Raw genomic sequence first — 15,985 nt, forward strand, 5'->3', positions numbered from 1 at the left:
TGGGCTTCAGTGGGACTAAAGGAGACCCCGCTGTTTCTTTTTGGCTCTAAAAGCTAAGATTCTATGAATCCTGGCGGAGTTAAAGGGAATCATTTTCACACAATCAGGACTAGGAATCAGACTCAAAGAAAGGCGTCTTTATTCAGTTAGTGGGCTCAAGATAAATGCTGTCGTCCCCCCCCCCCCAACACACACACACTTTCTGGTCTGCCAAGGAGGGTAAATACCCAGGCAGGGGGGTGCCTGTTCTCAGGGCTCACTGATGCCCTGCAGCTGCCTCATCATATCAGTCAGCATCCGGTTACACAGAGCCGCATAAGGGTTGAGCAAGACCAGCTGGCGTCGGGCAAAGGGGCTACCCAGATGAGCTGCTTTCTCGAAATCGCTCCTGGCATCATCATCTCTGCCCTGCAGCCGGAATAAGAGACCCCGCTGGACATAGCTCTGGCATGCCACCTGCCCTTGGCCCCTACTCAGCAGGATGGCACAGTCCAGGTCCTCCAGTGCACCTAGTGGGGCGGGGGGAGGGGGAACAAAGAAAAATCCTTTGAAGGTGATTGGAAGAGGGAGACTCTTCTTGGAGCCATCTCTCCTGATCGTTAGGTTAAGGAAGGAGGACCAAGCTTCCACCTTTCCTTGTGAAGTCACTGTGCCCCCTGATGGTCATATTCGAAACTGCAGCTTCCTTCTCACACACACCACCCTCAACCTTGTCAAGATATAATTAGATCTTAACGACGTACGTAAAACACAGAGGGATTGCGCGTGGGCTACGGGAGGGGGGGGGGGGCAAGGGAGGGCTGGGAAAGAACATGAATCTTGAAGCCATGAAAAAATAGTCTAAATTAATTAAAGTTTTAAAAAAGATATATTTGGATCTCAATTCTGTTACTTAAAGCGTTATCTATCTTTTCCAGCTTTAAATCATCTGAAAATGTAATAAGCATGTCATCTGTGAATTCATATAAATCACTAATAAGAATGTTCAGCAGAACAGGGCCAAGGACACTTTACCAGAGACTTCCCAGTTCTGCCCAAGACACTCACTGTTCTAGGCACTGGAGATACAAAGAGAAAAATGAAAAATACTACCTTCCCTCACAAAGAGAAAAATGAAAAATACTACCTTCCCTCACAAAGAGAAAAATGAAAAATACTACCTTCCCTCACAAAGAGAAAAATGAAAAATACTACCTTCCCTCACAAAGAGAAAAATGAAAAATACTACCTTCCCTCACAGATCTTAAATTTTACTGGGGGATAAAGCATGTAGACAGATAAGCATAAAATCATTTGAGAGCACTTATCTTTGGGTCTAGTCATTCAACCATTTAAAAATTAAGTATCTCTATGAAGATGATTTCCAGATCTCTCTATATGCAGACCCTAGCTATAAGGGACAGGGTGGGAGTTGAAATCAATCTACTCATCCCAGCCTACATATCAAGCAGGCCTGAGGAAGTTTCTTCTGAAAGAACAGAGGATGTCAAAAAAAGACTTGACCTTTGTTGTGCTGGCTATGACTTTGGGGCTGACAAACAAAAGAGTTAAAAAAAACCCCTCCAAGGGTTGAATGTCTCACATAAGACCTGTCATGACTCCCTGGGAAAAGGAAGCTTAGTAACAGGGATGGAGGCAGCAGCTTAGTGAGCAAGCAGCCCAGCTGCATGGGCTATCAGCAGTGCTGGGAAAGGCAAGAACCGTGTTCACTTCATGAGTCTCCACCTAAGGTTTCACTTTTCCTGGGCCAGATGCTCTTTAATTAAACAGTGGTTTTAGAGGCTGAGAGCTCTTCTGATGGGTATGCAGTCCTATGAGTCTTAGTTGTTGTGGGGAGAAGTATTTCCACTTCCACATGTATTGTGGAAATCAGTGGGAAGTTGTGCATTCGGGGAAAATTTCCCTTTTTATTTATTTTGCTATTCTCTTAAAACTTTTGCTTTGAATTAAAGATCATCTGGCCTCATCTACATTCACATTATTCTTTTGGTTCTACTCTGTTAACTCTGCATCACTTCATAGCATATATACTGAAGTACAGTTGTAGGTGAGGGGGTAGTTTTCTAATGCCATATAATTCATAAATTGCCCTTCCCCCCAAGTACACTTTCCCCTAGGGTTATCAGTTGATATTAATGTCTGTCAGACTTAATTAGCTTTCTTTTATAAAAGGGTAAAATACACATGACTCAATCCCAGTTCCTTCCCTCTGCTCATTATTTCCTATTTATCCTGTATCTTGCTTTGTATACATTTGCTTGCATGCTGTTTCCTCTATTAGACTGTAAGCTCCCTTAAGGGCAGGGACTATCTTTTGCCTCTTTTTGAACCTTTTTTGATTAGCACCGCGGCTAGTACATAGTAGGCACTTAATAAATCTGTTGATTGATTGATTGGTGGCCTAGGGAGGAACATTTAAGTCTAAAAGGTTACAATATGGTCAATGAAGTCACAAAAGACTATGGCAGAGCTGACTTGATCTTGGTTTTAGAAAGAGAAGGGCCAGCCAGAGTAAACACTTTGATAAGCGATGGTCAGGAATAAAGTGCATCATGGTCGAAACTTCCCCAAGTAAGGCACACACCAATTAGGATAGCAGTACCTCAGAGTGAGAATTCCAGTAATGAGAAAATGGCCAAGGAATAGAGAATGTTTATATGATAACAAAATGGTGCCCTACTTTGTGCTAGGCAGTGTTCTAAGTGCTTTTACAATTATAAGATTATTTACAAATTACAAATAAATTACAAATTACAATTACAAGATAATTTTACAATTATCTCCTTTTATTTTTAAAACAATCTTGGGAGGCAGGTGCAATTATTATCTTCATTTTATAGATGAGGAAACTGAGACAGAGGTTAAGTGACTTGCCCAGGGTCACACAGATAGTGTCTAAGATCGGATTTGAACTCAGGTCTTCCTGATTCCAGGCCTAGAACTCAATCCACTGCACTATCTCTTTGCCCCTTATATTGAAAAACCATAGTCAGTAATAGAATGAAGGGAAAGGATTGAACAGTCCTACTCACCATCTCACCCCATCAACTGTCTCTATGAATAGGAATTCTTCATTTTCATCATTGCTTATAGCATGGTTAGACCATACATTCATGTAATGCAATTTGTTCATCTGTTCTCCAATCATTTGACTCATGCTTTAGCTATTGTAAACTGTATTGATGTGAATAGGTTCATGCACAAAGGTTTTTTTCTTATTGCTAATAACCTCCTTGGGGGTAGAGATATTAGTGGGTCAATGGGCATGAAAAGTTTCTATAATTTCATTTGCAGAAGTCTAAGTTATTTTAAAAATTAATTAATTTGCTTGTTTCATTAAAATTCCCATTGTCTAAGCTTTTTTTCAAAGGAGCTAGATTAATTCACACCTCTATTGCTAGTGAATAGCATTGCTGTTTTCCTATAATCCCACCATCTTTGACATTCTGATGAATGTAAAGTCATATATCATAGTTCTTTTAGTTTTTATTTCACTATTAGTTATTGATAATAAACAAGCTAATAATTATTTTTAAATGTTTCAAGTGGTTATTATTAGTTCATATTTCTTTATTTGAATACTAATCATATCTTTTGACTATTAGGGAATGGTAGATTTTAGATATTGGACTTTTAAAATTGGATATTTCATATAAAGATTCTTTTCCCTCATCCATTTCATTACTTCTTATTCTAGCAATCATTATTTTATTTGTGGACTTTGTAAAGACCCACCAAAGGCTCACTATTTTACTTGCACCAGAATGATATATAGATTTCTTCATTATGCTCTTAACCCAAGATGAGTTTTATTTTGTTTAAAAAATATGTTTTATTCACCAAGGTTGAAAGATTGCTATGTTTGTAAAAATTGTGACAAATGTCCATCAATTCATAGGTTTTAAAAATGTCATACAGCAACTTATGTGAAATATGAAAGTGTGTTTGCTTGCTATTGTAATTAATTGGGCTATTGAGAATTTTGGGGATTTTGGTAACTACATATTTGTACTACTGTATTTTTAAAGATGAAAAATTGTTAACCTTGTTCAATTCATTTGCCTTCTACCCACAGTGGATATTAAGAGGAAACGGATCTCATTTTTTGTGAGAAAGCCTTGCATTTTATATTTTCTTAGCTGACAGTGTCAATGATTATAAGCTATATTTTTGAATTTTTAAAGCTTTTTTTATTATATTTTTCTTGCATGTGCAATATACTTTTTCAGTTTTTTTTATTATTTTTTCTCTCCTTTTTATATTTGAAGCACATGTCACCAGTATTAAGATTTTCTTTAACTTTTCAGTGCTACAAGTTTGAAATACTTGTATGCCCTAAAAAGCTTGTGACTATAAAAATGATGCCACTAATTATTTAAATAAATTATGGGACTTTGCTTAATGATTCTGTCTGATTCCAGGACAAGATATACACAAAAGAGCCACTGCATAGTGCCAATAGAGCATAAGGTCAAAGAGACCAACCAATCCTGGTGAAATTGATGTCACTTTGAGCCTAGACAAAGAGGACTTGAATGTGTTTGGGGTTTGAGGTTGCGGCTGTTTAACATGTGTTAAAAGTAGGTCTTCTTTGTTCCACATTCTACCAAGTACCTCAAACTTGGCTCCCGGAACCTTGGCTTATATACTCTGGTCCCCTTTTCTGCCTCTCATAGTGTGGTAACTTTCTGTAGTCCTGGCTACTGACTGGGTAAATGCATCATTGCTTAGATCATTTTAATTGGGCCCTGATTCAAGGACCTGTTATAGATTTATTTTTCTTTTACTTGGAATTTTTACACATAAGACTTTGATAGTCTATATTTTCATCCAGAAATTTTTCTTTTTTTATTTGGATTTTTCTGATGTTTTTTTTCTTTCTCTTGCCAATTGATTCATATACCTCATACCTCAGCCATGTATCCCTAAGTGATCTTGTTTTGTTTTTTTTTAATCACCCTCTTAACGGGGGTAATGTAAAAAATGTCATTATTTAAATTGCAAAGTTTAAATTCCTTTTTGAGAAGAATTTTAGGTAAAGAAGATGCTACCTCTCTGAATCCAGAACTGAACTGTTGGAGAAGCCACCATGAAGAAGCCTCCAGACCACAAGTTGCACAAAATTGAACTTTGGGTGTGGTTGATTGAACATTTATTTGTATGTATACTTTCATGCCAAAGGGGACTGCCCCCTAACTGGCTTTTTGTCAATGCGTTTCAGCAATTATTGGTTTTGTCCTTTTTTCTCTTATCCTCAAATTATTGTAATCTTTAAATTGATTATATTTTCATGATCCTTTGGAAAAAAAATTAATTTTTTTGCAAACGATCATATGGGGGAATGTAAAAAATAGACTTGAATACAGGACTACAATCCCCACAAGCCTTTTCTCCACTTCCCCAAAATGCTTTGTAATCTCATGGGAATTCTGAGGTGGGCGAGATTGAGGAAGGATTTAAGCTGGTGGCAAAGGTTTTTTCGGGCTCTCTTTTGGACTTCTGTTTTGGAGCAGATGCATCTCTTCCATGATGTGAGGTTATTTTGTCTAGGCCTCTAGCCTAGGCACATGTTTCTTACTTGTATATTCTTTAATCTTTAACCTCTAATAAACCTCTAAAAAATATAATACTCCTTGTAGAGAGAAACTAATTTCTACCTGCCTCAGTCTCCCCATATTCCCTAATTTTAATCTTTACAACTTGATGAAAAGGACTGCATCTATTATAACAGATCTAAAATTTCCAAAGGAAATCATGTATATTAAAGAAGGAGTGAATACAACTCCCTCAGGACAGGAGTGTCCGGACTCAAGAGGTATTACTAGAGTTTCTGTCCCATTTGGGACATATACAATCAACCCTGTCATTGCTCATTGAAGATTAGACATAGCAAGCACGAACATAATGCCAGAGCATCATGCTCATTCATGCCTGCTATTAAAAAACTTGAACAAGGGAATAGAAGGCAACACTAGCAGCCCTTGCAAGTTGTTACCAGAATGATCAGGACCATGGACACAATTTGAGGGGCTAGATTTTGGAGACTCCCTGATACCCAAGGAATGATAAAATTATCTGAGAACTCAGGGCTTAAGTCTGGAGTGCTTTTATTATGTGAGTAGGATATAGGATGTGTATAGAGAACTATATACAAATTATTTGCCTCTATGACTCCAGACCATTACAAAAATGATCTATGGAAAGAGACTTGAATCAAATGCATATAAGCAAAATGAATTGCAGGTAAAAGAGTCTAACTTAAAAGAAGTGGCAGATAAAGTACAAAAGAAATCAGTGAAGGAAAACACAAACCTAACAGTCATTACCTTAAATGTAAATGGATTAAATAGTCCAATAAAATGAAAGAGATGCCTCTATATTGAAAACTGCAATGATTTAAAAATTGGTTTAACCATTGTATTAGAAAAATTAAAATTTGATGTGAAAATTTTAATCAGCTATATTATAAAATGAAGCATATGGAAAGTCCATTGAGTTAGTCCATCAATAGATAGCTATAGGTATAGACAAATAGATATAAATAATATCCTTTTTGCATGTGGTCTAGATAGACAATGAGTGGGGCCCACTATTAAGTAGGAGGAGGAAATTGTGTCCAGTTTCATTTGAGAAATCATAGGACCATTCCTAGAGTATGTGGGGCCCCTATCCATGTAATTTGATTAAAAATATATTTTAGGCAAAGCCAAGATGGCAACAATACAAACAGGAAACAATATAAGAACTCCAAACAGATTTAGAAAATACACAAGACTAAATTAATAAAAAAATCACAGTTATTTGTCTAGCGTAGATCAGAATAGATAGATAACTCTGAGGAAACCGGGGACATAGTCAGGCCTGAGCACACTGCATTAGGAAGGAGCATACCATCATCCACAAAGAGATGATGAACAAGAGCAAGAGGAGGTCCCAGACCCATAATGGGTTACTGCAATGGAAGCAGGTGCTAACTGGCAGCTTCATCACTCGTGCCCCAGTGTCAGGTCACAGGTTCAAGATGGACTGAGAAAGCTTCCTAGATGCTGTTGTGGGTAGGGTCCAGCAACAGTCTACCGTTGTTCAGATAAAAATCCATAATCCAGAAACCTACAGAATTCAGAGCAGGGGATCAGAAAAAGACTTTTCCCTGTATCAGAACCACTTTGGGAGCCTTGAGGGCTTGAAGGTCCCTGGCTAATCCTTGAGTTCTTACAACTGAACTACACACAACACTCCAAAAGAGTAGGAACAGGACTAACAGAGACCTTCCCTCAAGAAGGGTGGCAGTGCCTTGTCATATCATCAAGTCTGAAGTTAGGAAGTAGGTTGGAAGAATGGCAAATTAAGAAAGAACCCATCACAACAAGCTTTTATGGTAGCAAGGATGCTCAAGACATAGATGCAGAAGAGAATGACTCCAAAATTTCTACAAAGTCTCAGAAAAAACACAACTTGGGAACAAACTCAATTAGAATTCCCAGAAGAGATGAAGCAAGAGTTTATTTTTAAAAAGTTTAAAATTTTCCCACAAATATAATGGCAGTGCTTGAGGAGAAAACTTGAAAATGAATGAATTATTCAAGAAAGAACTGACAAGGAAATTCATACAAGAAACATAAAATCTTCCCTGGAGAAAAATCCCTGAAAATTAAAATGAATCAAATAGGAGTCAATATTCCAAGAGACAAAAAAATTAAAACAAAGCTGAAAGAATGAGAAAATAGAAGAAAGAGTGTGGAAAATCAATATTGAATTGAATTTTTTTTTGAGAAATGGTTTCCACTTTAGCCCTGAAGAAGCTTGATTTTATAACCAGAAAGCTATCCCTTCTACCCCCCCATATACAACTAGGTTAAATCCAACAGAGTTAGTCATCTCAATGAGTTGGTTTCTGTCACAGGCAGGGTGTAAACCTACTCCTTATTTATCTATAACCAAGGATTGATTAAGTAATGAAGATGGCTAGGCATCTGCCATGTTGGGAAGCATGAGCACTGGGTAGCCATGTGGCCAGTCTCTTGGCATTCTTGGGACACCCCCTTTCTAGTGATAAAGGAATTCCAGTCTCTGTTTCCACTTCCTGTGTGACTGTTCTCCAGTCAGAGATATCTTGGGGTGGAACAGTGATGACATTACAATGGAGATAAATTGGCTTGCTCACTCTTTTCCCCCTATCTTCTGGTCATGCTGTTCCTCTCTCCACTCTGCCTAGCTGCTAATTTTGCTCATATGAAAGTTTCTTTTTTCATTTTCTCTAGCCAGGCCTGGCTGCCTGGCTTGAGTTCTGTTGTCTCTGTTTAGACTATGAGGGATTCTATTGGCTAGTTAGATTTTCTTGAGGAGCAGCTAAATAAATTAATATTTTAAAATTAAAAATACCACCTCCAGAAAATTTTATTCATTACAAGTATAAGGTATCTCATCTCAAAAAACAACTGACCTGGAAATGTATCAAGGAGAAAAAATTTAAGAATCATTGAACTAGCAGAATATTTTGGTTTTTAAAAAAGAATCTAGACAGCATATTTCAAGAAATCTTAAAAGAAAACTTCCTGGATCTCTTAGAATCAGGGGGGCAAAGTATAAACAGGAAGAATTCATCAGCCATCTCCTAAAAGAAACCTCAAAATGAAAATTTCCAGGAACATTATAGCCCAAATCCAGAGCTTCTAGGTCAAAGATAAAATTCTGCAAATTTCTGCATCAGAAAGAAAGAATTCAAATATAAAGGAGCCACTGTTAGGATCATACATGATTTAGTAGCCATCCCCATAAAGGAGCAGAGAGCTTAGAATACGATATTCCAGGAGGTAAAGTTTATGGGCTTAGAGCCAACAATAACTTACCTAAGCAAGACTAAATATGATGCTAAATTTGCATCTTGCCTTAGGATTCTTACTGGCTATGTAACCTGAGTAAGCCACTTAACCCTTTTTCATTCTCAGTTTCCTAATCTATAAAAAGGGGGTAAAAAAGTATGTACTAAGGCAGCTTAAGGGTTTCTTCTCTTCAACCTGCCTTTTTTTTTTGACTGGTTGTTTTTAAACTCTGTCCTAGTAACAACTCTAAGACAGAAAGGCAAAGGCTAAGCAAAAGATTTGTCCAGGGGCACATAGTAGGAAGTGTCTGGGGCCAAAGTTGAACCTAAGTCCCCTCAACTCCAGACTTGGCACTGAGTCACCTCGTTTTCCCTATTCCTACCTCTTAAATTTCTTGTGCTTATAGGAGTATAAGTAAGGTCCTCCAAAGCACGCTCCCCTCCCATTATAGAGTCCTCCCTTTTTTGCTTCTAAGAGTGGTTCTGTGAAATCATGAAATGCATTTAATGAGACCAAACACTGCCACAAAGCCCATCTTTTTAATTATAGTGATGTAGGAGAAACACACCCAAGTTTTTAGCAGGGTCTCACCCCAAGAATAGGAGACTCAAACTCCATTCAATCCAGAAATAAGAAAAGAATTTTACTTGAAGAAGAGTGGTTTATGTTGGTCTAATACCTAACAGCAGGTGAAATAGTCTGAGGGCTAATCAGGTAGCCTTAGGGCTAATGGACAAACCCAGGGCTAGTAGAGTAGCCTCTTTGGAGCTGATAGTATAGAGTATCAGATCCACTCTAGAGTGGCAGCTTCTACACTCTGTGGATCAGAATTGGCATATTTCGTGGGGCTGGTAGCTTGGCATCTCCCATTCCAAACTCAGAGGGAGGTCTGTTTTGGGGTTTGTTGCCATAGGGAATAAGGAGCATGCACAAGATTGGGCAATTCTTCTGGAATGCCAGAGTCCCCAGTGTGCAGATTTCATGTTCACCTTGTTGCCATTTGTCAGTGGGGGAGAGATGTCACCTCCCTTCTGGAATGAGAACATGGGAGGTGGAATGTGGTACATTGGAAGACCACTATAGGTAATTAATTATGTCTTTCAGTTCTAAGAGTAATTAATAAAATAGATTAGGTACAATTACAACGCTGATGCCCCATATAGAATATTACAGATCCAGTACACAGAGTGGGTAAGTGGTCAATCTGCAATTCATGCTTGACTAAATGTTGAAACTACAGGTTTTGCAGTTGATCTTTAACCAGTGCTAACTAGTGAGAAATGCAATATTTCAGAGTAGGAGGGTCCTGTTCCTATTACTACCCCTTACTGCCCACTGCCAGCTCACATCAATACCACAGTAAATCTTCATGGCTATCATGATTTGGGATTAAAATTACGATCAAAAATGCAATTTTACGATGGTTATGATGGTTATTTGCAGACTATAGAATGCTACCAGGTTAGTTATACACAAGAAGTAGTACAGAAACTATTAATCAAGAACTTTTAGAGAGACTTAGAGATGGTAAGTAGTATACTGGTACCTCTGAGATAGCAAATGAATCAAAGGAAGGCCTCTATCATGATAATGTTGCATTTTGGGGGAAATATGGGAAATAATCACACATGATGAAAAAGTAAGAATCGGTATCACGTAGTTCCAATATTAAGGGCTCTGGCCTGGGTCAGGTTCGCATACTGAAAGTTCGTTGACTGACTGATATTCAGGAGATGGTGACCAGTATGGTGAGAGGACTATGACTGAAGGCAGGACCTGAGTAGTTAGCTTGGGGCAGACTGTGGAGTTAGGGGATAAAATATGATAATAATATGAAAGAAGGATTAGACATTCTGCTTGGTTCTAGAAGACAAAACTAGGAGTCATGGGTAGAAGTTGCAGGTAGTCATATTTGGTCTCAACATCAGGAAAAGTCTCCTAACTAGAGCTGTCCCAAAATGGAATGTTTGCTTTGGGAGGCACTAAGCTATCCTCCACTTCAGGCTAAAGCTTAATGACCTTTTGCCGGGCTATGTTGAAATGGGAAGTCTTGTTTTAGCATATGCTACATCAAAGGGCCTCTGAGGTCTCTTCTCATTCTATTAAAACATTAAGGAGTATTTTTGAAGTATCTACTATGTGTCAGGTATTATGCTACAATTAAAAAGAACCCAATCCAGCCTCAGAAAGAGCTTACATTCTAAAAGACAAGGACACACGTAAGTACAGTAAATGCAAAATAAATACAGAAAGAATAAAAAATAAATTAGTGTGAAATAGGAGGCACTAGCAGTAGAATGATCAGGAGAAACTTCATGTGGAAGTTGGTCCTCGACTTGCATCTTGAAGGAAGGAGACAGGGAAACTTTGAAGAGGAGGTGAGGAGGGACCACAGTCTTTGAAAGGGGGTCAGCCAGTGCAAAGAAAGAGAGGTGGAAGTTGGAGTGCTGAATTTGAGGATTGGAAAGAAAGCCAGTTTGGCTGGATCTAAAAGTCAAAAGGCTGGACAAAGAGGCATGTCAAATGAGACTGGAAAAGGATGGTTGGAGCAAAGTTGTGAAGGGCTTTAAAATCTAAACAGAAGAGTTTCGATTCTAGAGGCACTAGGAAACCACTGGACTTGATTGAGTAGAATAGGTTAGATTTGGCTTAAGAAAAATCAATTTGACTGCAGTGTAGAGAAAGGGGGAAGAACTTTCAGGCAAGAACACTAATTTAGAAAGTCATTGCAAGGATCTAGGCAGGAAGTGATAAAGCCCAGAACTAAGAAGGCAAAGGAGTAGAAAGGGCTGGAACCAAAGGGTTGGGGAGAGATTTTTTTTTACAAATTACTTTAATCTTGAACCCATCCTCACTAAGGAAAAATGTACCCCTGATTTATGAAGACGTTGCATAATTTTTGTTCTTGCTTTACCTCTTCTAAAAAAGCTAATCAATGTATACTGTTTGATATTAGAAGCAGCATATGGGAAATAGGAGCTTATGAGCAATAGTCTCAGAAACCCTATTGCCTCAGGATAGATAATAAAACACTGAGAGGAGAGATGTAGTCAACTACTCTCTAGGCACCTGGACACCAGTTTGAGTTGAGATACAGAGTTTAGAAGAGGTACTATGTAGGTTAACTTCATAATACTCTCCTTCATGCCCTCCAAGTTCCAAATAAACTAACCTATTTGTTTTATGAGCTCATCCCTTCTCCCTCCTCCTTTCCCTCATGCTTAGGATGTCTTCCTTCCTCCCTTGATGTTTTTTGGAATTCTTACTTCCAGGAAGGAATTACCTTCCTTCCAGACAGAGCTTAGCTACACAAGTGCCAAAGAAAGCATTTCATAATCCCCCAAGATGTTAACACTTTCTTCCATCTCAAATGATCTATATTTACTTTTGTCTCTACGTGCTGTGTCCTCCAGGAGATTATAAACTCCTAGAGAGCAAGGACATCCCCCATCCCCTTTCTCCCTTTGTGTTCTTAAGGCCTGGAATATTGGAAATAGAGGAAGACATATGCTACTACATCACTGGGCCTCTTATTGGCAGCCAAGTGCTCCAATGGGTCTTAGTTAAGTTTTCCATGGACCTAGAATTTTGGCCATTGGTGAATGTGCCTGATGGCTACTTCTCCCCCAGATATTGAAGGAATACAAAATTTAGAAGTGGCAACGAGCCCAAGTGTCCAGACTGGCTAAGGCGATGAGCAAGGTCAACCATGTGGCCCATCAGTGCCTACTGCCAAAATCCAATTAGGGTTACATTAACCCCAAATAGAGAGTTGAAATTTATTTCTCTATCTTATTTGCTTCTTTCTTACACCCCAATAAGAGGGTCTAGAAGTTCTTTATATCTGACCTGTATCATTTACCCAATTTTTTTTGCCAACTTTACGTAGATGGAGTATTTGGTTCACATGCCACCAGCCTTCTCTTTTCCAGGCTAAATAACCCCATTTCCTTTCCTCTATGGTGTTCTTTGTCCCTTGAGAGTCATGAGATCCAGTCTCATTTGTAATTGCCTGGGCAGCACAAATCCCCTTAGAAGGCAATTTTTTGGATAAATTCTTAGAGAGGGTTTCCTGGAAGTTAGCATGCTTATCTTACCCCCTGAAGATCTACTCACCTGCCATATCTCCCTGGAGTCTTCGGGCCTGGGCTCGGTTGTTATAGGCTGAGGCTCTGCCAGGCAGCAGATTGATTGCCTGACTGAATTTCTCCAGGGCTGTGCTCAGGTTCCCAGACTCAGCTGCTGTCACCCCCTGCAATTCTAGGTTCTTGGTCTGTTCCAGCAGGTCCCCAGGAAAGATGTCATCTGTAGCCAATGTTTGTGACCCAGGAAGAAGGGGAAATGGGGAGGAGAGGAAGGGGAATCAATCACGGGCTTTGGGAGATTTCAACTGATTGGACTAGTAGAGGTGTCATTTTACTGGGGTTTATCAAGGGATTCTAGTATTCGGAGCAAGAAGAGACAGTAAAGGCTTATACAGTGCAACCTCATTTTATGGATGAGGGATTCGAGACACAGAGGAATAAAGTGCTCGATCCAATATCACCCTGGTAGCAAGTAGCATAACTGGGATTTGAACCTAAATGCTCTTAAATTTGGTGTTCATTTATACCAAGCTGCCTCTCTTGGACGGTTTTAATTTTTTGGCCATTTTTCAGGTTACAAGGACCTTCCTGGAGGCAGGAATATATATGTGTGCATTTATAGATGACAAGGGGCAAAAGGATCTTAGGCAGTAAAGGTCCATACTCAGATCTGGCATTCTAGGGTTTCCATGGTTAATTTGTCAACCTCATCTCTCATTCCACTCACACATGAAGTCATCATTCTAGTTGAAATGACTTACTCATTAACCCAAGAGTATACTTCCATTTCTGCCTGGATGTTTTTACCCATGTACCTCCTCCGCTTGACTTGCTTTCATCTATTCTCTCTCCCACCTATCAAAATCCACGGCGTCCTTCAGAATTCGGTTCAAGTTCCACCTCCATGAAGCCTTCCCAGATCAGCTCCCACTTAGTGTCCACAGGGTCTTTTGATATTACTATTCTTTTCATAAACAAATGAAAGCCCAACTTACTGATGAGCAGTTGGATAGATTCGTTAGGTTACAGCTTCCATCCATCATTAGCCTACTAGGTTTTAGACCAATTCTGCAGTTAACTTTCATCAGTAAGGTGAGGGCAACCCTTCATGGCATGAGATTTGCCCTCATTCTCCATGTCTCTCATATTTGGCATCCACTGCAAATTGCTCTGGGTACTCCTTAGAACTTTTTTGTCCCAGACTTTCTCCTGCCCTCTGAACTAAAAGATAGAGGGCCCCTTTGCTGGTGACTGGCAAGACTTGGTTTAGTAGTTCTAGATACAAACCAGGTTAGGATTACATTGAATACTTGCTACTCCTTGGCTCCACAGATCACTTCTGGCCCACTTTCACCTTACACAGCTCTCCACTTCTATCACTCTACTCTAAAATATCTTTTCCATTAATGACAAATAGTGGCAAGGATGTGGAAATTAAGGGGCCCCTTTATGTAGTAAACTTTGGCCAAGAGCTTTGGTAAGGTGAGAGGAAGATTTCTTATGTGAGAGGGTGGTCCCAAAGATATTCTAATGCTGGGTAGCAGGGGCACTGTGCCACATTACATTGGCAACAGGCTATGAGCAATTTTCTTTGGTACAATTAACTTCCAATTGCCTTCATGGGGTTCTTAGAGCAGACGCTTGGATGATCAATCTCCCTTTTCCTAGAGAAGAGTGGAAGGCATAGGTAGTAGGGAGTCAAACCATCACTAGATGGGAAAGGCTCTGGCCTAACTCCACAATGTCTAGGCTAAATTCATTGTAGGGATCACAGGACTTGAAGTAGGGCTGGGAACTTGGTGATCTAGTCCAATTTTATAATTGAAGAAACTGAGGTTCATCAATAAAGTGACAGGCCCAAGGTCACATGAAATAATACTCACCATCATCTGCCACTTGATTTTCCTCTATTTGATCTTCTCCAAGGTCCAAACCAGGCACATCTCCAAAGGGGGTGTCTGGGCTGAAGATGGCTCTCAAAACTGCTTGATCATTTGGAGTCCCCATGATACCCAGTGCTTAGCTGGAGACAGTGACCCCAAGTTGAGTATTGAGGGGAGGGAACCAGGAGAGGCTGAACCACCAATCACTGGGAAGAATATAGGACACTATTTGAAGAAAGTCATTCCCTCCTCCCCAACTATCAGGGCCTTGGTTGCAATGTGATCCAGCCTTGAGTTAATGAATGACTGGCAGAATGTTTTCAAATATTTATTCACCTATGCCCTGCAAGGAGGGTGGCAGAGCTTAAGGATGTCAAATTTAAGGCTTAAGTAGTGTTAGAACAATTAGGAACTAATTTCCAAGTTTTATTTGGAATTTTATTTTAGAGGTAATGTGATAGAGTTGATCTATATAGAAAGAATATGAGAGGTAATTAATCCAATTACTTTTCCTATAAGGAAACTGAGGCACAAAGGTGATTAAGTGACTTGCTCAGATAGCTAGTAAATAACTGAGGTAAAATCTGAAGTACAGAAGTCATATCCACCATGCCATGTTGACTTCCATTCCATTAGGTTTCACCATTTCTAAGAAAAAACGGTTTTGTTTCTTCATTGCTTTTCTTCCAATGTATTTGAGGATACATCAGCAACAATCTTTCACAACATTTTGTCTAGTAATTCTAATTCAGTTATAATTATGAATTGTAGTTGTGCTCAAGAGTATTCATTTATCTCATAGAACATAGTTCTTTCAAGGGGACAACCTTAACCACATTGCTACCTTTTTAATTGTCTAACACAGAACTCTGCAAAGCAGTAGGAGCTTAATAAATATTTGTTGTGTTATAGTAGAACAAAAAAAGGGAAGATGAGCAGAATTTAAAGGAAACATCCCAGTTCTCTCCTCCAATTCAAAGTCACTTCTTCTGAAGAAAGGGAGCAGAGTTGAATGGGAATGGATTTAAGTCTGGGTTAAACAGAAGTAGTGATAGGATCACAGATTTCAAGATGGAAGGGATGGCAGGGGATTTCATTTTAAGAAGAGCAAAGTAGGGCCTAAAGAAAAGGTTGTCCAAGATCACAAAATTACTAAGTGGCAAGGCATTAGATCCAGATCTTCTGAATTGACACC

At 39.2% G+C, this 15,985-nt stretch overlaps 1 protein-coding gene across 1 annotated transcript; it reads right to left on the reverse strand.

Annotated features, from left to right (window-relative positions):
• Nucleotides 1-116: 116 nt before the first annotated feature.
• Nucleotides 117-14,990, reverse strand: TTC36 (tetratricopeptide repeat domain 36). Its single transcript, XM_007494703.3, has 3 exons — nucleotides 14,791-14,990; nucleotides 12,939-13,127; nucleotides 117-509 (listed from the first exon to the last, which is right to left on the reverse strand). The coding sequence occupies exons 1-3, from the start codon at nucleotides 14,912-14,914 to the stop codon at nucleotides 250-252; spliced, it is 573 nt and encodes a 190-aa protein (XP_007494765.1). The 5' UTR covers nucleotides 14,915-14,990; the 3' UTR covers nucleotides 117-249.
• Nucleotides 14,991-15,985: the final 995 nt, after the last annotated feature.

This window comes from Monodelphis domestica, chromosome 4 (genome assembly GCF_027887165.1).
Source record: "Monodelphis domestica isolate mMonDom1 chromosome 4, mMonDom1.pri, whole genome shotgun sequence".
Taxonomy (NCBI): Eukaryota; Metazoa; Chordata; class Mammalia; order Didelphimorphia; family Didelphidae; genus Monodelphis; species Monodelphis domestica.